Source organism: Abrus precatorius, unplaced genomic scaffold, assembly GCF_003935025.1.
Source record: "Abrus precatorius isolate BTA unplaced genomic scaffold, Abrus_2018 Scaffold8, whole genome shotgun sequence".
NCBI lineage: Eukaryota > Viridiplantae > Streptophyta > Magnoliopsida > Fabales > Fabaceae > Abrus > Abrus precatorius.
Genome location: NW_020874428.1, coordinates 27,429,345 through 27,452,200, shown reverse-complemented (window position 1 = coordinate 27,452,200; position 22,856 = coordinate 27,429,345). Strand labels below are relative to the sequence as shown.

At 33.3% G+C, this 22,856-nt stretch overlaps 3 protein-coding genes across 6 annotated transcripts; 1 reads left to right on the top strand and 2 right to left on the bottom strand.

Annotated features, from left to right (window-relative positions):
• The first annotated feature begins 2,675 nt into the window (after window positions 1-2,675).
• On the top strand, window positions 2,676-4,269 carry LOC113874602 (proliferating cell nuclear antigen-like). The gene is made up of 4 exons (XM_027512819.1): window positions 2,676-2,994; window positions 3,362-3,514; window positions 3,616-3,713; window positions 4,036-4,269. The coding sequence occupies exons 1-4, from the start codon at window positions 2,676-2,678 to the stop codon at window positions 4,267-4,269; spliced, it is 804 nt and encodes a 267-aa protein (XP_027368620.1).
• Window positions 4,270-5,050: 781 nt separating this feature from the next.
• Window positions 5,051-12,552, bottom strand: LOC113846795 (cytosolic enolase 3). Of its 2 annotated transcripts, XM_027475438.1 has the most exons (13): window positions 12,315-12,552; window positions 12,049-12,203; window positions 11,775-11,949; window positions 10,758-10,829; window positions 10,529-10,645; window positions 10,083-10,163; window positions 9,686-9,762; window positions 8,923-9,026; window positions 8,589-8,687; window positions 8,406-8,491; window positions 7,958-8,044; window positions 6,604-6,801; window positions 5,051-5,411 (listed from the first exon to the last, which is right to left on the bottom strand). In XM_027475438.1, exons 1-13 carry the CDS (start codon window positions 12,417-12,419, stop codon window positions 5,346-5,348), a joined length of 1,422 nt encoding a protein of 473 aa, XP_027331239.1. In that variant the 5' UTR covers window positions 12,420-12,552; the 3' UTR covers window positions 5,051-5,345. The 2 variants fall into 2 exon arrangements, with proteins under 2 accessions (XP_027331239.1, XP_027331240.1); XM_027475439.1 differs by lacking the exons at window positions 5,051-5,411; window positions 6,604-6,801 and adding an exon at window positions 7,168-7,329 and having other exon boundaries at window positions 12,315-12,478.
• Window positions 12,553-13,839: 1,287 nt separating this feature from the next.
• Window positions 13,840-19,544, bottom strand: LOC113845924 (neutral ceramidase 1-like). 3 transcript variants are annotated; one of them, XM_027473631.1, is made up of 11 exons: window positions 19,445-19,544; window positions 19,300-19,366; window positions 18,680-19,093; window positions 18,292-18,500; window positions 17,368-17,712; window positions 16,080-16,344; window positions 15,718-15,985; window positions 15,487-15,612; window positions 15,120-15,183; window positions 14,836-14,999; window positions 13,840-14,530 (listed from the first exon to the last, which is right to left on the bottom strand). In XM_027473631.1, exons 3-11 carry the CDS (start codon window positions 19,027-19,029, stop codon window positions 13,982-13,984), a joined length of 2,340 nt encoding a protein of 779 aa, XP_027329432.1. In that variant the 5' UTR covers window positions 19,030-19,093; window positions 19,300-19,366; window positions 19,445-19,544; the 3' UTR covers window positions 13,840-13,981. The 3 variants fall into 3 exon arrangements, with proteins under 3 accessions (XP_027329432.1, XP_027329433.1, XP_027329434.1); XM_027473632.1 differs by having other exon boundaries at window positions 18,680-19,211; window positions 19,304-19,366; window positions 19,445-19,484; XM_027473633.1 differs by having other exon boundaries at window positions 19,300-19,484.
• Between the last annotated feature and the right edge of the window lie 3,312 nt (window positions 19,545-22,856).

Genomic DNA, 22,856 nt, shown 5'->3' with positions numbered 1-22,856 from the left:
AAATAAATTAAACTATGCAAGTTGCACAAACATCTGTATCTCCTAAAAAGTTAAAAAACAGGAACGAGAGTTACAATCTTGTATCATGCTATCTAATTTTGAAGGCAACCTTCTTACCCAATTTTCAAAAGGTGTAAGGGAAGAGTGAACGTAAAATTGGATGCCTAAGCAAGTAAATAAACTAAACAGAGACAACAGCTTGAAAAGGGACAATCAAATTCACAATCCCACTTATGAGACACAAAATCATAAACAACATTGTAGCTATTGGATCCTGCCAACTCACAAGAGACTGGAGTCTCTCTCCTCTGGAAGCAAAATCACTCATCAGTGCTACATATTTCCCTGCAGCAACTCTTAATTGATCATATCTATTCCTTATAATGCTGTCTCCAAATCTGGATGGAATTGGATCAAACTCTTCTTCCAACTCATCTACAATTGCTATGCACTTGAGATAATAGCAAATCTACATGAGACGGATTTCTTGGCCTCTTTTGACGCTGCAAAAGCACATGCAGGATAAGATAGGAAAACATTGTGGGCAGCAAATGATGAGGGTGAACAATCACAACAAAGTGAGTGAAATAGGATTCTTCCATTTACGTATCTCATCAAAGTGAGTGTACAAACCTACCAACCCACTCAAAAATTTGTTAGTCCTTTCAAAATCAGCTCTACATCTTATCGTGCTTCACATGGATCCACGAGAATTCAGCATATATTCAATAACCTCTCTTCTCAGTGGTGGTTCAGTACGGCTCATCTTTGACAGCTTGTAACTGAGTCATGTAACTGAGTCAGAGACAACGGATTAGCAAAATGCTGTGGAGGGATCATAGGTAATGTATACGCTTTATAAAGATTCATCATATCTGGGCAACAAAACTTGAAAGCTAATTGAATTTTCTACCATTTTCTTCAGCCCAGACGGTTGAAGTTCAACAAGAGGATAAGAATAGGAGTAAATTATATTGGTTTCTAGTTCAGATAAACGAATTCTCACCTTCCCTATTCTTGCAGCTATTGCTCTTGCAGCTATATCTCTATCGTGAACTTGAGCATCATCAAACACACAAATTGTGATGAATGTACAAGGGTCATCATATACATCCCAAAAGTATTGCTCACTCCACTTAGGACAAAGACTATTGATAACAGTTCTTATCCGAACCCATTTTGAGCCATATTGTGCCACACAATAGGCATCAGTACGATGCCTTGCTTTCATGGCTGGGAGCCCCGTGGCATTTAATATTTCCATCTCAGAAACACCAATGCTGGGTCTCCACAATGCATTAGACGAGGATTCATATCACTGCTGCAAGGTGGGTCCTCATCAAACCATCCGAAGAAAGCCTCAAATAAAGCCTATACCAACAAATCCCTCATTAATTCCTTTTAACATCAAAGATTCTAGTACGTGGAGGTGACTCATCCACTCTCATGTCTACATTCTTTACGGGTAACACACACCTCCCTATGTTCTCATGACTTCCTAATGTTCCTTGCTTCACACTCAACACCAGCATTTGATCAAACGCCTCAGCTAATGCAATTAACAAATCCTCATTCCATTTAGGGTTACCATCATTGTTCTTCACTGACTTGCTTGTGAAGGTTAACTTCCCCAACGTTGCCTGGATGAAAATTTTTGAACTTTCAGTTCTATCTTCAAGTAAAAGGTCACGGGCTTGAACAACTCAACTCTAAGACACCAAATCCTAGGGATAAGATATACATGTGAACAAGCGTTGACAACATTGTAAACACCAACCGATATTGCACCTAAATGCAAATGTGAAGCTTCACGAAAAGCCTCATCAACTTGAGTTCCAATCCAAGTACATGGCATAAGCTCTCCCCTGCACCTTACACCCCTTTGATTTTCTAGTCCATGCCACTGTGGTGCAAGTGCACTATCGGTTGGCGTGTAGGAATATCAGAAACGGCAAATGAAATGCGACTCATATATTGATCATGCCTAAGAATGTTATCCTTCACCAAAATCTCTAGAGTACACTCTTCAATTTGAAGTTGAGTTTGGTCTAAGGCAAAGATTTGGTTCCATTCTGGGTGTGAAAATATACATAGATATATAAAGATATTTAATTTATCTTGTATTGTATCTATATTTTTTAAAAAGCCATATTCTAAATTATCTTTTATTATTAATTTCCTTACTTTCTTATTATCTCTTAAGATTAATACTAATATTTCCTTATCTTATCATCTTATATATTTTTTAATTAACTAAGATTATAATTGTTATAAATAAGGATTAATATTTCAAATTTTGTAAGCATATCATTTGTAGATCGTATTGTAATATATTAAAATATTATTGTATTTCTTTCTCTCTCTTTTTTCGCTATGCTTAAAACTATCATTTCAACGCATACAAATAAATAAATCCATTCATTTTTTTCTCCCCGTTAATAAATTATTACAATAGTTACGTTTGGGCTTCGAAGACTATTGGGCTCAGCGGGTCGCGTCCATTTATCAGTATTAGTTTTGCAACAAAAAAAAAAAAGAAGTGGAAGGTGATGGCGGGAATAGAAGCAACGACCAAAGGAGAATCTTGCACTCTATAAATGAACTCATTTCTTCCATTCAACCGTCGTTTCAGTTTCATTTTTCTGGAGAAAACAGAAAAAAGAATCCCTAAGAAGATGTTGGAAGTGCGTTTGGCTCAAGGTTCACTTCTGAAGCAGGTGGTGGAAGCCACAAGGGAGCTCGTGAACGATGCAAACTTCGATTGCTCCACCAGTGGCTTCTCCCTGCAGGCCATGGATTCCAGCCACGTGGCACTCGTCGCCATCCTCCTCCGTTCCGACGGTTTCGAGCACTACCGTTGTGACCGCAACCTTTCGATGGGTATCAATTTCAACAACTTGTCTAAGATGCTTCGCTGCGTCACCAACGACGACATCATCAGCATCACAGCCGACTATGGCACCGACTTCGTCACTTTCTTGTCTGAAAGTCCTAGTGGGTTCTTTCTTTATAAACAATACTTTCCAGCTTCTTCTTGTTATTATCGTTATTAGGCTTAAACATGTTTTTAATTTTACCATTTTAAATTATAGAGATCAAAGGGAGATGATTTATAATTCTTCTTTTAATTTGGTCTGTGACCCGATAACTTGTAAAATATAAAGATTAAAAACATATTTAAATTTTATTGTAGTTATCTCCATTTTTCATGCACAAATGGTAGTTGAAAGGAAGATTTATGCATGCCCGTTTTCTTGATGAATGAATGAATGAATGAATGAAGAATGATGCAACGCATTTCTGTTCTGTACCTAAAGATTTGTGTTTACATTTAAGTGTTGTGTGTCTTTGTGTGTTATAGCACAAGACAAGATTTCTGATTTTGAGATGAAGCTGATGGACATAAACAGTGAGCGCCTCGAGATTCCTGACGCAGTGTACCATGCCATTGTTAGAATGCCTTCAATTGAGTTTTCTAAGATTTGCAGAGACCTCAGTTCTTTTGGGGACACTGGTAGTATTTTGCTTTGCTTTCATTTCCGTGTTGTTTCTAATGCCAATTGCTGCATGTTTGACTTTGCAATGTTGTCATTTTGCGAATGTGTATTGTTGTAGTTACCATCTCGGTTGCTAAGGACGGTGTCAAGTTTAGCACCGCAGGTGATATTGGTTCTGCAAATATAGTCTGTAGGCAGAATAATTCTGTCGACAAGGTACCATTTGATTGCCTTGTTATTATGTGTTGCATCCTTAAATTTGTAAGGTTATGTTAACTGTTGCCATGTTTATAAATTTGATAGATTAACGGTAAACTCTTTTGCACATACTCTTTTCAATACATTTTATTATTATTATCAGGTGAACTTCACATGGGTTCCATTAAACAACTTGGGTTCACTCTTCATTTAGTGAGGCCGAATGAAATTAACCTAATAACAAAGAATACGCCAAAGAGAGTATGAATGGCTTTCTTCAATTTAAACTGCAAACTGATGGATATTTATGCACGGTTGCATGTGTGGGTGGATAATGCAGCCTGAAGCAGCCACTGTCATAGAGATGAATGAACCTGTTTGCCTGACATTTGCATTGAGATATATGAACTCTTTTACAAAGGCAACACCATTTTCTAGTACAGTCTCCATCAGTTTGTCAAACAATGTGCCTGTTTTGGTTGAGTACAAGATTGCTGAGATAGGTTATGTTCGGTTTTATTTGGCTCCTAAGATAGAGGAGGAGGAGGAGGAGGAGACAAAACCTAAAGATTAAGAGTTGATTTGGTCTGATGGATTTTAAATTCGGTTGTAGGATTATTTTAGTCATCTATAGAAGATATTTTGTGGGCTAACGAATTGGTCGTCTTAGTTTTGTATAGGTATCTTCCCTGACAACCTAATTTTGCACACTTTTTGCGGTTTTGAACAATGCTAAACAATGGATGTATATTTTGTAAAAGTACAGCAGATGGCAGGAAGTAAACATGATACAATCATGGCTATTTGCCGGTGTTGACGTAGGATATAGTGTAGGTAAAAGGAATCAAACATTGGTGTTGGGACTACTGTGTTTTCTTGTCCTTTGGGGAAGGAAAAAAATACATGTAAAGCACTTTCCAGTTTTATTTTTGAGTAAATATTCAATTTAACTATTGAAAAAAAAAAGTATATGTAAAGCACTCCACCTAATTTAGATTTTGAAAAAGTGGCAATCAAATTATGTTATATATTTATGAAACATTTTAGTATCCCATTGAAAATAAAGACTAAAGTGTCTTAAAATTTTAATTCTTTGGGACTAAAAATATTACTATATTTTTATTAGAATCGAAGTTTCTCTTATATCTTCTGGCCAATTTGGGCATTCATCCCTGTATTTTTTAGTGCTTTTCCAATTAAGAAAGTATGGCCATTCTTGAACTTAAAATGCGAGTTTCTTCTTGTTTAAAAAAGTATTTTAAGAGTTATCTTAAATGAGATGTATTTGAACATGAACAATGTCTCAGACCAAAAAAAAAAAAAAACAAAGAACATGAGCAATATTCCACGGTTAGAAAACGGACCAACGTTAATTTCGATGAAACAATCCGGAATTTTCAGGGATGGATTGGTATTAGTTTCTGTCCCCTATTATAACAGGTAAATAAGCAGGCCGCACTATATTTATACAGATTCTTGAATACTCGATAACATTCACTAGAACCTAATAGCACAAAATAATGAAAGGTAACAGTTAAGGCAATAATATATCAGAAGTTGATGAATATGGTACAGCGATGAACTTCAACCTCTCGTATCGAACTTATAGAAGAAATATCTCAAAAATCAATCTGAAGAAACTGTTCATTTTTATTGCCTCCAATCTTCACCAGCATAAACTGCTTGATCTCCAAGCTCCTCCTCAATCCGAAGTAACTGCACCAAATTTCAGATTGTAACAGTTATGTTTGTCCTTCATTTCACTATACCAGGACAAAAGAGAATATATACTCGATTTCATCCCTACATGAAACTCACAGCTAGTAATGAAAGCAGCATGTGAAATACTTCAGAGTGGACATTGCCAACATTACAATTGTGAAATAGGAAATTGATAGAAACAAAGGAAAAGAACAATTGTGTTGAACAACTGAATAGAAGAAAGAATTCTGCTGCAAGGTTTTTCTTTTTCTTACAAATCTTCTAAATCTCTGAATGAATCCTTCCACCTTACATCCTATTGTTTTACTAAGTCTCCGTTCCCATATCAGACCTTTTGTTTGAAAAAAAAAAATACTGAAAAACGAACAGACAGTACGACAAGCTAAGATATCCTAGAAACACAAGAAAAACTGACTGAAAACACATTAATAGGAAACAAATAATTCAAATTCCTTTCGAGAAAAAACTGACTGAAAATTCTTCTTCACTAGACACAGTGCAGCACAACAACATACATTGAGATGGGTTATGAAAATAATTATACTAATAAAAAAAGATCTCAGGTAAACCAAAGGCTTCTTAAAATTAAATTCTTGAAATAAATTTGAACAGTTAACTAGCAAAAAAAAAAAAAAGATTGCATTCAGAAAAATATTTTGCAGTGAAGTTGAACTAAAACTCCCAGCACAAAAAATATTTTCAGAAAAAAGTTATGTATGATTGCTAAATTTATAGAAGCTTGTTGCAAGAAAAAGGTAAACTGGATAATATTACTTTTTATTTAATATGAAAATTATTATAATGAACATATATACATGCCACCAAACAATGCCATCAACCCAGATAGGGTAAAGAAAGAGACTAAAGAGGAATCACAGAGAATCTACCGTCATGAAGGGAAAGTAGAGGTATGACTGCTGTTGCTTAAACATACAACAAATTAGCTTATTGACAACCAGCAATGAACAAAATTACAGGTTATAAAATCAACACTTAAAACCTACTGATATAATGAACATACCCTCTATCATAGAAAACTGGCACCTTCCCATGGGTGACAGATTGGCAGTTGACAATATGGCTAGTAAGTAAATATTTAAGTAGCCATAACTAAGTAAATATTTAAGTAGCCATAACCATAACAAAGTAAAGAGTAAAACCATCAGCATAAGAATCAGAAACAGACCTGGTTGTACTTTTCTAGCCGCTCGCCTCTGCAGGGTGCTCCTGCTTTAATCTGACCAGCAGCAAGGCCAACAGATAAATCAGCTATGAAAGAATCTACAGTTTCCCCACATCTATGAGATGTTACAATCCCCCAATGCGCTTCCTTTGCCTGTTTCACCACTTCAATGACCTCTGTAACAGTTCCAACTTGGTTGACCTAGAATACAATAGGAAATCATCACATTTCAGTGCTGTTGTCAAGAAAAAAGAAGGAAAACTACAAAAGAGGAGGATTAAAATACCCTCCCAAATGACCAAAAAAAAAGGCAAAACACAAAATGGTAAAACTAAACTACAGGCAAGCCAAATTTAGGGCCTGTTTGATTCAGTTTTGATTTTTTTAATTTTTGAAAACTGTTTTAGGACTCAATTCTGGAAAACCACTCGTTAGAAGATTTAAAAAAAATAAAAAAAAAACACTTGTTTGGTTCTCCTGTCCATACTTTAACAATGAATGTAGTCAAGAATACAATAAACAAGGAGAGAGGAGGGAAGCTCAGCCAGAAACAAGAAGCAAATCACCCTCACTGCAGTACCATCATGCTCCGACCACTGCACAGGAGCAGGATGACCAAGTTCCAGCCACTGTGAGCATCAACACCATGCATTCCCATTCACAACACCACCCTGCCTCAACCTTGTCCACTAAAAGTCATGCCACCTTGACTTCAAACTGCAAATCTAACTGCAGTTGAAGAAGATGAGGATGTTGCAGCATGTCCGTAGTGAAGTTGCACAAAGATCAATGGCTTTGAAGTTAAGTCAAGGTGTTGAGGATACAGGGGGTGGACTCAAGCCAGGAGCAACTGAAGATGATTGCAGTAACGAGGGAGAGATTGAGGGAATGGAGTTCTTCTTTCTTGGTAGATTTTGAAAGAGAAACAAAAAATTAAAAAGGAAAAGTGGAAAACAACCTAGAGCTGTTTTAGTTTTTTAGTCCTGAAAACTAAAAAATTGCAATTTTTTAAATTATTTATCACAAACTGTTAAATCAAATAATTTTTTAAGTTTTAAAATTTTAAAAATTGAAAACTGTTTTTCAAAAATGTAAGCAAACAAGCACTTATATTTTCTTATCTTTTATGTAAATTAGCACTTATGGTACTGTATTTGCCTCAAAAAAGTAAGCTAATCCAAAATCTGTGAATATCCAATGACTCAATTTAATAATGAAACAGAACTGCTTCCATTGCACGAACAACTAGATTTTGTATTTATTATTAAAAAATAACAATAACAAAAAAAAAAACATAGACATGATAATAAATTTGTCACAACTCCTTGAAATTTAATTGAAATAATAGTCAGCTTACCTTAAGAAGAAGAGCATTACAAGCAGACTCAGTTATTGCTCGTTCAATGCGTTTTGCATTTGACATCAAGAGATCATCACCAACTACCTGCAGAAACATTCAAACGAAGGGAAACTATATAAACTTGAGTTCCAGTCAGTAGCCAGTAGATCAACTAAACATCTCATCGGTAACATGTGAATAACCTTCCTAATGCTCAACCCCAATAATGGGACAGCAGATTTTTAATGACATTTTTTTCTCCTATCCTCACATAACCTACAAATGTGTCAGTATGGCACTGAAATAGACTAAGAATCAGTTTGCTATTATTTTCTGTTAAAAAATATCCTGTATTCTCCAAAATGTCATATCATCAAACTTTGGCTGCACAAATTACCTAGAGCAAACTCAGCAAAGAGTGAATCATGTTAAATCAAACAAAATATTAATTGCTTATGAATAATACCTGACAAATTCCAAGACTAGAGACATGCTTGATATGTTCCCAATCTTCCTTGTCAAATGGATCTTCTATTGATACAATAGGGTATTCTACAAATTCAGACAGAAAGACCAAAATAAACATGAAGCATAGGCTAAATAATTTATAATGTCCTTGTTAGGAAAACAGTAAGATAATCTGATTTACCAGTACATAATTCCTTGTATAACTCTATCATATCCTCTGCTGACTTAAAATTCTGTCCAGACTTTTGAGGAGATTGAAAGTCCAGATCATATCTTTTACCTATATCATGGAAAAGGCATATATAGACAACAGCATAAACTGGTTAAATGTAGTCAAGGGCAAAGCACCAGTGGGCTTTAAAACTTGAAGTATGGAGACGTGCCTCACAGAAGAAAGGTGCTAGCATTAGAGAAAGAAGAAAACAGAAACAAACCATAATAGAGGAAGCAAGTATCACCAAATTCTATCTTCTCAAGAATATAAAAGTACACAAGTGATAGAAAATTATAATTACCTATGCAAAAATTTGTAGCCGAAGCATCAAGTGCTATCTTTATTTTGTCATTATAACCAGTTCTGCTAATGGCCTCCTTCACAAGATCCAGGGCTTCTCGAAAGCTGATGATATTTAAATAAAGTCAGCTAAAAGAAATAAAATCAAAACACCCTAAAATTAATTGTTTTAGAGTGGAGGAATACCCAGTATCACAACAATACCCATGTGCAAATGTCATATACAAGTTATTTTATGTCAAAAAAATTATAATAGTTTGATATTAAAACCTATAGTTGCTCAAAACTCTAGATAATCCAGTCTACATAAATAAATACTAAGCAACCAGCAAGTAGATAAAATTAATACAATCCAACCCTTTGCATGAAATTTTAGAATACACTCTCTGGAGAGGAACTTAATCCATTAATCTACCCTTTCTTAAAGAATGCCACATGTCATTCTTAACTTCTCTACTTTTGAATTTAAAATTCAGTTTCTTTAAAATTAATTATGCATAATTTTTAAAACTTTATAAATTTTATGCATAATTATGTATCTCCCATATAATTTTAAACAATTTTTTTAATATTTTTGCTTTTACCTTATAGGTTTTAGATAATACTGTGTCTGAAATCGAAATTCAAATTCTGGAGATTGCTTTTCGTTTTTTCCCTTTCTTCCGAGTGATTTTTTTTTTCTTTTTTATATTATTCATATAATATAACTGAAAATTTTTCAAAAGCTGTAGAAATCCAATAGGTCTATAGCATAAAAAGCTTGCCTGGAGACATTAGGAGCAAAGCCACCATCTTCACCAACATTGCAGTTATGTGCACCAATTTTTTCTGTAATAACAGCCTGCCCTTTTGTCATCAACAATACAAATAAATGTATCAGCTTAAGGATTTTTTAATCCACCACTGGTGAAAAATAGATATATAAGGACTGAGAAACAATGAATTGGATTGCCAAATCAAATAAAAACAAATATCAACACCATGGGAACTGCAAGCGGCAATAAAAGTAAAGATAATAATAGCATAGAACCTAAATTGCTGTAAAACAGCAAACAAACAACGGTGAGACTAAAATGAGTGAGATTATGAGAAAAACAAAAATTCAAATGACAGAAAGTGAAAGCAACAGGATTGTGTAAAAATAAAATAATGCTAAATCACCTTTAAGTGATGATATGCCTCAGAGCCCATTCGAAGTGCTTCCTCAAATCTGCTTGCTCCAATTGGGAGAATCATGATTTCCTGATAAGAATTGTGAAGAAGATTTCACATTTGAAAGAGTTCAAATCACTATGAAGCGGCAGAACACACTGATCAGAGAGAAACTATATGAATTAATGTTGTAGGTAAGATAATGACTAGAATCAAACACAATCAATTGCCAAAATTAAACAACAAGTAATTGAATAGATGTTGGTTCTAACAAAAAAATATGAGTACCAAGTTATTTCATAATTGATTTGACATATAATGAACATATTTCCACATTCATTTGGCATTCAATTTCACTGTTAGTTTCTTTAGAGGAAAGGAATGCAACCCTAAGGTAAGATTACCGAAACACTAATGAAAATGACTAAGGAATTAAACTGCAACAGAAACTATACCTGAATGGCCAGATTATTCCCAGCATGTTTTCCACCACTTATAACAGTAAAGGCGGGAACAGGAAGTGTTGTGTTGGTCTTTCCAGACAGGTCAGCAATGTGCTTGTAAAGTGGAACCTGATATGTTTTTAATTTTAATTTCATCATAACATGACAGAACATAGAAACTTATTTTGCAGATTAAAAGTAAAATGAAGCTACAAAAATATAAATTGACAAAGAACCATGCCTCCTTTTCAGCAGCCCCAGCTTTACAAGCAGCAATGGACACAGCTAATATAGCATTCACTCCAAGTTCACCCTGAACAAAACAGATAAAAGAAATAAGTATTTAATCTTACAAAATTTGGGAGAATTGTCTTTTAAGATGAATTATTCAAACATGTACGTCATTAGAAGTAACAGTTATGAAATAAGAATCAGTCACACATGCACATGCTCCCTTCGTTAAGCTCTCCATAAAAAATAGAATGAAGACAAACACTTGGAATTATCATAAAAGAACGATAGAGTGGATTTGAATGATTAAAAATTGAAGATCTAAATCTAATTGACTAAATTGTTATATGTTGCTTGGATTAAAAAGAATATATAATTATGAATTCCCATCTAAATCAAATGTAAAATCTACTTCTATAGTAGCCTGTTATAATTTATCATGTTTCCAACAGCCAAGGCAAACAAATTCTCCTACCTACTATCCTAAGGGTGCATTTTGTAAAAGAGATGGAAAATTAAAAATATAAAATAGAACAGTGAAAATATACAGATTACAGAGAAGGAAAACTACTAATTTTCACCACTTAGTTACTTACAAACAAGCAAACAACTATCTAGCACTATCCCCATCGTGTCAGTCACCAATGTTAAGAAATTGACAAAAGCTTTATATTGGTTGCTGACAACCTGACAGAATTGCATCTTAACTGCAACATCTCATAGATAAATAATCTGATACAGACTTCCTTTCCTTTGTGTAAAAGAAACAAAATGTTCATTTTATTAATCTGCATTTTATCCATCAACGCAGCTAAGAAATGCTAAAGCTCCCATCCAGGACTAGAAAAAGTGATGAAAACGATATTCTAATATGATTCAACCTTTGACAGCTCATAGCATTTTTTTCCTATTCAGTCGCCAAATTCATTTTTAAATGCAAAATAATAGAAGCATTGAACTAACAAACCGTAATATCGTATATTAACAAACATTTACTTGCGTTCACTGAGGAAAAACGTTCAAGTACCTTCTTCTCTGTTTTGTCCAAGTCTATCATAGCCTGATCAATCTGAGACTGAAGTGTAGGATCCATACCAATCAATGCCTCAGATATTTTCTCATTGATATTTTTAACAGCTTTAGCCACGCCATTTCCAAGATATACACCTTTGTCCCCATCCCGTAACTCAACAGCCTCGTACCTGAAATGAACCATTAACCAAATTGACAGCGAAATCAATGAGAAAACGGTAGCAATAGCATAATTAAGAGCAAAGAAAACAGAAAAGTTAAAGGCTTACATGCCAGTGGAGTTGCCGCTAGGAACAGAAGCACGAAACATGCCTTTGTTAGTGTACAAATCAACTTCGACAGTTGGAATCCCTCTGCTATCCAGGATCTGCCTCGCCTTAATCTTTGTGATAACAGATTGCACTGATTTTCTCATGTGATTCGACTGTGTTAACCACAAAAATGCTTGCTAAGAAATTCGGACAAGTACCGTAGGAAAAAAAGAAAAAAACAAAAGAAAAAGATGAGAGGAAGAGAGAGAGAGAGAGAGGAATACGATGAAGAGAACAGGATCGGTGGTTTTGGCCCTAACTGCGGCATTGACGGCATCTTCGAGTTTTCGAGAGAGCATGTGCTTATCAAGGTACTCTTGCACTGACATCTCTACAATAAACTGCTTCTTCAACTATCTCCCCAAATTCACCCTCGTAGCTGAGAGATGGGATTCAGAGCTGCTTCCAGTAGCAATTAGAAAAATCTTCTCCCCAAAACGTCCTCGTATCTTTTGCTCTTGCAGCTAACTACTAACTATTGGTCTTTATTTACACATTACCTTTACTCATGAATATAGATAAAATATAAAAAAAAATAAAATTGAATAACTCATATTAAAAATCTTCAGAAAATTATTTATTAATATACAAATAAGAGCATTTCAAAATTTTAAAAATTAGGTTTATAGATATAATGTTATTTTAATATATAAATATTTGATTATGCTTAAGTTAAAAAAAAGGTCAAGCAACTGATCAGAATTTATAATCAATTCATATTTTTTGCTAAGTATAATTAATTCATATTAAATTTAATTATATTAACCTTATTTATTAAATAAATTAAAATAATATTAATCCTAAAAATATATTTAACTTTATTAGTTAAGAGAGTTTGTTCAATCTTATTATAAATATTTTAAACTCAAACGATAATTTTTTTATGAAAAATATCTGTAGTTCAAATAATATATATATATATTTCAAAGCTAAGAACTTATTATATTCAAACAAATACAAATATCATGATAATAATAATATTTTTATTTTTATTACATTGAATTATTACTATAATATTTTGAAATCTTATACTTATTAATCTTAGGTTTAGACTTGTTAATTCACATAAAAAGCCAGATTGAATAGTCATCTAAACGGAATTTTAATAATAAAAAATATCATACTTTACAATATTTTTTGTGAAAGTATAAAATAGTTTCATTGAAAACAGAATTACATTAAATAATACAAATGAGCGCAAAGACTTATTTTGTTGGACTTATTTAGAGGTAGAGTTGGCATATTAAATAATCATATTCCAAAGTAAGTTTTTGAATAAGTTTTCAAATTGAGTCAAATTTTTAAAAAATGTTAAATTAAACCTTAAAAGACACATACTATGTAAATATATTGGGTTTAGACCTTAAATCTAAGAAATAAGCTAAACCCATTTAAGGTAAAATTTAGTTTGATTCATTTCTGCCTTTGATTAGTATTATAACAATGGAAGAAATTTGAATATTTGATTCAAGACATTAAGAAAAATAACAATTAAATAACTAGCTAAAAAATGTTAATTTGATTTGATACAAATGTTTAAAACTTAATGTCACAGAATGAGAAATAGATGTGACTTGGTGACGCGAGTACAAATAAATCCCGTGCAGTTAACAATGTAAAGGGCAATTGTTAGCCATAAATGACTTAACTACTCTGGTAGACTGTTTCTACAACAGTAATGTTCCCCCAAAGAAAAATATGATGAAATGAAATTGATTAGGCGTGAAGAATCTGTGGCAAACAATATAGAATACTTGATAACAAAGGATATCCCAGTGGAATCATATCATTAATTTAATGTATTCAGCAAGAGTTCAGTACAACAAATCGTGAATATAGTAAAAGCTTTCAGAACATTAACAAGTATAATCAATCGGTAAGCTTCCCTTTACTATGCAACCACAAACGCACTAGATGAACCTGTAAAGTGACGAATTGATCCAAATAAGCCCTTTGCAGCCCCAAAATGTTTTATTCTGTATACACCAGGAGTTACATCCTGTGGGATTCTCCATTCTATAGTGGCTTTACTATAAGTACTGAGTTTGGAAGGCCTTGACCACTTGAAGCGCAGGCAGAAATCATCATCATCATAAGCAGGAACCCAAGTATCCTTTCCTTGGAGAAATTCCACCAGGGAAAATGTACCTTCAGTCATAAGGTCATTACGAGGGCATGCAGACCAGAAAATAACTGTCACCATGTCACCTCTCTTAAAGGTGGAGTTCTTGGGCACATCAGAGCTACAATCCCCAAAATTTACACCAATAGGGGTTGCATCCATCACAACTGGTGTTAATAAGCTTATCTGCATATTGAGAAGGTCAGGAGGTTGTGGACCTGGTTCTACAGGCTGGCCACTGATGAGAGCTTGCGCAAGCTTCTTAAACTCCTGAATGTAAGCACTCAATGTGTGTGGACCATATAGTGTGGAAGCACCCTGGCAACATGAAAATTTAAGTTAGAAAGTTGCACAATACTAATGAAACATAATTGTCATCATAACATTTCCTATATGCCTGTGAACATTCGCCCTTTTGCACAAGGATGCACAATTATCTAAGCATCAAGAGCTACGAGAGAAAGAAGTAGACGTGTACAGGAACAATTTTTTGTCTTGCTTTTGCCAATATAAAGTTATATTATTGGATAATAAGAGTTGCATCCCTAAAAGTAAACTTCTAATAATGTTGCATTTGCTCTAGCTATAGTGATCTAATTCTTTCCACAAGAGTTGTCACTGACCTCATATCTCTGCACTTGGTACTCTTCATATGTAGTCACATACTGTGAATAAGTGTTAGTCAACCCAGCTATAACAACATTAATGTTGCTACCAAAGTCTTTGTTAACACTTAACACTGTCTTGACTGCATCACGAAGACGCCTCCCAGCCATTGTTGTAAATTCTGTCATAATAAAAACAATTACAAGCATGCAGCACCCAAAGAAATAAATAGGCCAGATTGGATTGCCCCACAAACACTTACACATACATACGAACTATAATTAAGAGTAAGAGCTCATACCTCCAGGTACACTAAGAATAACAAACTTCCCAATTCGGAATATCTGGATTGGAAGTATTGAAGGCTACAAATGAACAAGAGGGAAGAAAGGTTCACATTAGTAAAAGTTAATAGAAATTATCCCTATGTTTTAGCAATGAGCCTTTGTAATTGGCAATTTGGCTTAAAGAAGAAATATTTCCTTTGAAAAAATGTGCCTCATGTCATGATGCAAGAAAGGGTGGTTTAGGGCTGAAAAGAACAAATGGGCAGAGTCTCTATGCCATCAACCTTCCATCTTTTTACAAAAAAGCAAACATAAAGAACATAACTGAATTGGAGCCTGGAGATTATAACAAATAATATTCAGCATAAATGAGTAACTTACTGCCCAGTCATATGGCAGCTTCATTTCACCAGTATCAAGCAGAATGGGCTTTGGGCGTTGACAGTCTATTTGTTCCTTGCCTGGCGTTTTAAGTAAGTTGCGGACCAGCTTCCAAAAAGGATTTCCCTAACATCCAATTAGAAAAGAAAAAATAAGCATAGACTTTCAAAGGTATTTAAGAATACAAGTCTGGTATAACGAGTAAGCATAAAGTAAAGAATCAGGTGTTACCTGATCATCTCCTTGCTTAAAGTCAAAAGCTCCAGGTCCATCTGTTGTTCCAGCAGCAAAAGCAAATCCCATTGCAGCAGGGCATGTCTTTGCTACCTCAGGAGCTCCAACTTTAAAAATATTTACCTCAAGCTGGGAGAAATCTATGTAGGCATGTCGAAAATCAACCTTCCCTTTAATCTGTTCAGATGCCCCATTGAATAGCTCCACTGCTTTTCTAAATTGTCTCTCCCCTATAATACGTGTACTCTCAAATTCATCTGGATAACTGCCACATCAATTTATAGGAGGCAATTTAGTAATCATAAGGCTTGGGGATTTGGAAAAATTAAAGAAAAGTTGAGCATGCAATAAAAAATTACCCAGGTCCTCGGCCATAGCATAATTCATTCTTTCCTCCACAAGTACTATGATTGAAGTCACAAGGTAGTCCAGTGTCTATGCAAAAAGCTCCAAGTACATTTGGACTAACATCACCACAATTTGACTGGCAAAATGCAGATACAAATTTAGGCTTGTCAACCTGCCTAAGGACACCTCTGACACGTCTAGCAATGCTTGAAGTTTTGGTTGCAGGTCTACCAGGAGGAGATTGGAATGAGGCAGCAAGTTCCAATAATTCATGGTCTATACCAACATAATTAAAATGAGATTAGAAAGTAAAACATGTTCATGTTTTAATTATTATCATCAGATATTCAACTTGCTGATGACCTATTTACTCCACATATATTAAGCAAGGTATCATTCATGTGTGTTTGACAAGATTAATCAATCAGACATTACTATGATATTTACATCTTGTCCTGTACACAAAGAACTTCATTCAACTCCACCAATATTAGGACTTCTACAAGGAAAAGACTTGTAAAACTAAGGCACCAAATCAGAATCCATGTAATTAACTTCCATGATGCAATCCAGTGCGTTACCAATTTATAAAGTTGGTGCATTCACATCAAATGTATTCAAGAGCAACAGATGAATTTGAGCACCAAAACCACAATAGAGCAATTATATGCTCATAAATTATCACCATATAAACATAATTCTACCACACCACATTGTTGTCTCAAAAGCACAACCCAATAACTAATTGGACAATCATTCAACATGATTGTGTGTGTGCACACACAATCAACCCACAATATCAGTGTCAGCATATGCTTAAGATTAAACTATTTGCTACTTCCAGCTAACAGAAAGGAACAAAATAACTGTTTTCCGCAGTCAAATACAAAAAACACATACACACGCCTAGTTACAAACGTAGTTTAAGTTTCCGTTTGTTCTTCAACCATATCAACACAAAAGGTAATATCTAAAAAGCCATATACGACCTGTTTATCAGTAAAACTGTTTCAGGATGCAGTTTCAACCCAATCAACTACAGCAGCATTAAGAATTTGAGAATGTCTTAGTTTCTAACGGTACGTTTGTTTGCTCTCTCTCTCAACACAAATGGCACTCTCACACACACCTCAAGGCACATTTAACAGAAAGGGGGAAAATTCTTTGGTCGAACAGCCACATGGCATATAAACCTACAAATTCTGAAGCTATTTAACATATTATAATGAGAAAGAAGTTAAGAGACTACTAATTTCATCAACAGATCCATTGCTATCCAACCAAAAATAAAATACTTACGATTATCATGAAGGCTGGGAATTATGTTTGAAATTCTTCGGGGGATTCCATCATTTTCAAATCCAGCAGTATCCATTCTTGTGGACCCCTTTCGCTCAAACCAGTCTTCCATAAATCGTGCAGCTGCACCCTTATTATCACCACTAATTAATGAGTTTGTCCGGCTCATTGAAGTGCCATGAGTAGAAAACCAATTGAAACTTCCTAAAGGACCCCATTCATTATCGATGAACTTTAAGAGAGTCATTTCTTTATCAACATCATACTTATATTTGCTTCTCTCTGCAGCAGGATTGTTGAGATAAGCACTAGGACTGCGATTTACACCGGCATCTAAGAGCTCTCCTGCAAGTTGAAGATAGTTTATTTATAACCAAGTGATATCACCAAAGAGAGAGAGAGAAAGTTGGCAGAACAACCATTTGGCTACCAGTTAATGCACTTGCTAGAATCACACTTATGGCTTCAAAATAATAACCAAATTCTAATACATTTAATGATGTCTCTAGGAAAAAGAAGGAAAAATAATAGAGGGAAAACACTGAAGCCTAGGAAAAGGTTGAGTCCTCGAGTCTGCCTCATTCATGATTTTTGTAAGTTTCATGGAATTAACTTATCAAAATTGATGTTGTAGTCATTGTTAGCTATTCAACACACCTAACATATTCAAACCACATTTTGGATTTTTTTTATGTACCTTATTACATTCATTTTCCTTGTCTTTGCTTTTTCAGGGAGCCCCATACTCTTTCTTTTTTCCAATATTATATATATGTGTATGTATGTAAATCTTGTCAATCAAGTGTGACTTAAAATTGTTGCACTATTTTCTTAATAACATTTAAATTATCCATGTGACCTTGCATTTGTGGATAGGCGCCCAAGGAGAAAGGGCAGAGAAGGAATGACAAGCTTTTTCCTTACCCTTATTGACAAATATTGATCCTGGCCGGAGATTTTCATGAGCCTGGACAATGCTTTTCTCAATGCCATCAACAATGACATCAAATGACTGGCGAACAAATCCAAGAGATGTTACAATGTACACAACATACTGGAGATAACCCCCAGGTCCAGCATGAGTGTGAATTCCGCTAATAGCTACATTCTTTTCAGTATATAGGTCACCATATCTGTCGAACAAAACACAGTACAAACTCAGGCCCATAACTTATATATTAAATAAATTAAAAGAAAACACAGCCACTACTAGCAGACATATCATAAAATCTCCCATATAGTCATTCTTCTATAAGTTCTACAAGTTATTATCACAGTAATTACTTGAGAGCAGAGAAGCTATCATTGATACCTTGCTTTCAGCCTCTCAATTACTTTGATAGTCACAAGCTGTGAAGCCATGCAAGCATCGAGGTTCACAAATACCACCCGGTTACCCTTTGGCTCAGCAACAATGAAAGCACGAGCCCGGAGCCTGAAGTGAACCCCAGATGCAATTTGTTCTGCGTTAGCATACCCCATCATGTTAACATCTGCTGCAGGACCAGTAATGTCATAGCTTCCAAGACCAATCAAGTAATCAGAACCCGAATGTACAACATCACTCTTTAATAGTAGCAGTAGAAGCACGAAAAGGGTCCACACTCCCATAGTTGCATATGCTTTCCAAACACACAAATGAGAAGGGGAAGGTAACTCCATCACACCCAAGTTCAAAGCAAAAACAAGACCTAATTTCCAAGCTCAACCAGTTCTCCTCATTTCCCTTCAGAAATCACATACACAATAGCTTCAGTTATTAACCGAAAAAAAAAAAGGTGGACTATAAATGGAAAATTCAAAACTTCAAACGCAAGCGACTCCAATTATGGAATTGATTATAGCTGCAATATAAAATAACTACACTTCAATATACATATGTAATAACAAAAGCATAGTAAACAACAAAGGGCAATTCAGTTCTCTTCTCACCTACCACTCCAAATGAAAAGCTGCGATCTTTACACGAACATGACCGTTACAAAGAAATCTAAGCTATCTGCGGATAACAAGGAAACTGACTCAAAAGATGAAAAGGGAAAAGGAAATTGAGAGAGAAAGAGAGAGGAGGCAGTACCCAATGGAGTGGAGGAAGTGGCACGCGGACACACAAGTGTGGAGTAATGGCTCATCTACCCCGCTATTTGAAGGTTCCGCGTTTGGCATTGCATGGATCTAGCCAGTAAAAATTTCCCATTTTTCTTAAATGTAAAGTTTTTGTTTTCGGTAACTTCAATGTCAAGATTTATAAAAACATCGCCACTACTTTTTATCAATTTTGGATTAAGCAATACCACGTTGCAAAACAAATAACTACGTGTATAATACAGTAATTCACGCATTTGTGTTAATTTTTAAAAAATTATAATTTTTTTAAAGATACACTATACTTTTTTCCTTTATTTAATGTTGTAATATGGGTAGTGAAATTTTATACTGAATTATTTATTATTAATTATTTAAATAAAATTATTTTTCATGATCTTTCAATTAATACTTAAATTTCTTTAATCAATGTTAAATTAGAGTTCTTGAACATTTTAATGATGATGATCAAATCAAAACAAAATTTATTGACGCATGGTCAAATTTTAATATTTGCAAAACAAATCAGTGTTTCTTTTTTTAACTAGTTGCTCAACTAAAATAGATTCTTACTTTTTATAATTCTTCTAAATAACACTTAATTTTCTTATATCATCATCAATGTTCATAGAATCTTTGTACATTTTAATGATCATAAAATCAATTTTTTTTATAAATCATATTAAATTAATATTATTTTATTTATTAATGATTTACTCATATAAAAGAGATTTTCACTTTCTATAATATTTTAATCAATAGTTAGTCCTTTCAATAAACTTTAAATATAATAAAATATTTGTCATTGTTATTAATTACAATTGTTTTAGATTTTAAAAGTTAATAAGTTTTAATATCAGGATATGTATATATCAATGCATTGCAAACTAGTAATCTTGAATTCAATTTGAACTTATGTAAATATAACTTGTTTTAAAGCAATCTTTAAGTTAAAAGAAACTTTTATCTTAGATTAAACTACCATCTCCTTATCCTAAAATTTTGTTTGTCAAAAAAGATGGCATAGTATGTTATAACAAGTAGATCTAAATCTGAGTGGATGACACGTGCAGCTATAAGTAAATGAGAGTGTTGAAATTGAGCACTAGCTTTTAATACATTTGGTGATGATGAGAGAACTTCACATGGCTGGAAAAACAAAAAAAATGCTTCGAAGTTGGTGCATGAAAAATTAGTGGGAACTATGATGAATTATTTTGACTAAATCCTGTTGCCAAATGGAGTTCGATCTTGGTTCTTGAAGTTCATATTGCTTCCGTCTCCACTTATCTGTGTTTCTTTTGTTTTATTGTATGGGATAGACAACTTTCCATCATGAATTCAAAATAATGTGTTGGATAATACTGTGTTTGATGGCGTTTGAGGTTCATATATTAGAAAGTGAAAATAATCAACAAGCAGGGTTCACACTTGAGTTTAGACATTCAGCCCTCGGAAAACAATCCACTGGATGCGTCAAATTCGAACCATTCACATTTAGACGTGTAGATCCCAACAAAATCCAAATCCAAATATGCTCCATTAACAGTCAACAACAAGAACGATTATCAAAGCTGTCGTGGCCCACTTCACTTTCTTTCTTTTTGGAAGAAGCCACTTCTTTTTCACTTTCATCGTTCAATCGCAATAAATAAAGGAAACCAATCCTTTTCCCTTTCATTATTCAATTATAAATAGGATACATTACACATTATTATATTCCACAAATTGACAAATGAGTTACGTCGGCGTTATTGAAACAGGAGAAGGTTACGAAGATGGAGTCAATGCCACGATCTCTTGAAATCCATCTATTGCGTGAGCATTTTTTACCTAGTCAAGTTACTGCAGTGTGCTTTTTTAATCGTTATGTGCGATAAATGCTTCTTGTTTGAGCATTTAACTGATACCATGTTTGAAATGAGATCAATTTCTGTTTATTTTAATATTATTAATTATAGTTTTTATATTAAATTTACGTTTATGAGATTTTTAACTTGTTTTCAAATATCCTTTGAAAATGCTGAGGTAAACACTTAGTCATTGATGTTGTCAACTATAGATTGTTCACACGGAAGTGCAAATTTGACGTTTGATCATTTTACTTGATTGAAGGCAATCACCAATTAGTCATGACATGGAAGATAGTCTAATTCTCTTAACAGAACTCAATACGAGTTTAGCAAAAGAATACCTATTAATCATAACTTGTTCCTTTCAATCTTGGTTATCCATTAAAAATTGGAAATGGATCTGTATACTGTGAAATTGTAAATCCACAATTGTTAGGTTTTACATATAACTGTAAAAATGTATTTTGAAAAAAGAAAAACGAAGGGTGAAATTGAAATCTACGTTAAACTCTTCGGTCTTCAACGTGAGAATTAAGCGTGTCTGTACTTCAAAAAATAATAATTGCACGAAAGAAAAAACGTGTGTGTGGATTGCTAATTTTGTGGTCTAAAATAAATTTTATTTTAGATTAAATTATTAAAAAATATATCTTTATACACTTACTTTAAAAAATATCTTATTTTATCATTTTATAAGGGCACTGTCCATTGATTATGTAGGAGTTTGTTGGGCTAGATGTCAAATGATGGGATACGTTAAAAATATATTCAGAATACTGTTTATTTACATACTTATTTTTTTTAATTAAATAATTTTTTTAAAAAAATGGCCAGAGTTTAATATTAACAAGTAATCTCTCTCTCTCTCTCTCTATGTATATATATATATATATACACACACACACAAATATATATGTATAACCATGTATTTTTATGTCTTTTTTGTATTTATTTATTAATTCAACGGTCAACTTTATTAAATTTATTTTATTTAAAGTTTAATAACTTTCAACTTTCATTAAAGAACCAATTTCAATTTTTTTAAAACTTTCAGCTATTTTTTATCATAAATATTTAAAGATATTTTTTTTTGGGAAAATTAATTAAACTTAATTTGGACAAAGTTTTTGATAAATACTCATAAGAATAAATAATTTAATAAAACAAAATATTTTTTATAAATTAAAATAAATTTATATATATTTAAATTTTAAAGAGTATAGTTAAATTTTAATTATATTAATTTTTATTTCATTCTTCATATTAATTTTATTATCTCATAAAGGTTTATCTAAAAGCTTATCTAAACTAAATCTTATTTTCTAATTAAAAAGTTTGTTAACGAAGCAAATATTTTTGAAGTGAAAAAGTACATTTTAAAAGATAAAGTGTAATATATGAAAATTAAGTTACTTCAACAATAGTTTATAATTATGTTAAGAGTTATTATGTTTAACAATTCTCAATAAATATTGAATTTTGATAATTTAATAATCAAATTAATTTTATTCTATATCAAATCTGTAAAATATAGTATAAATAATAATTATA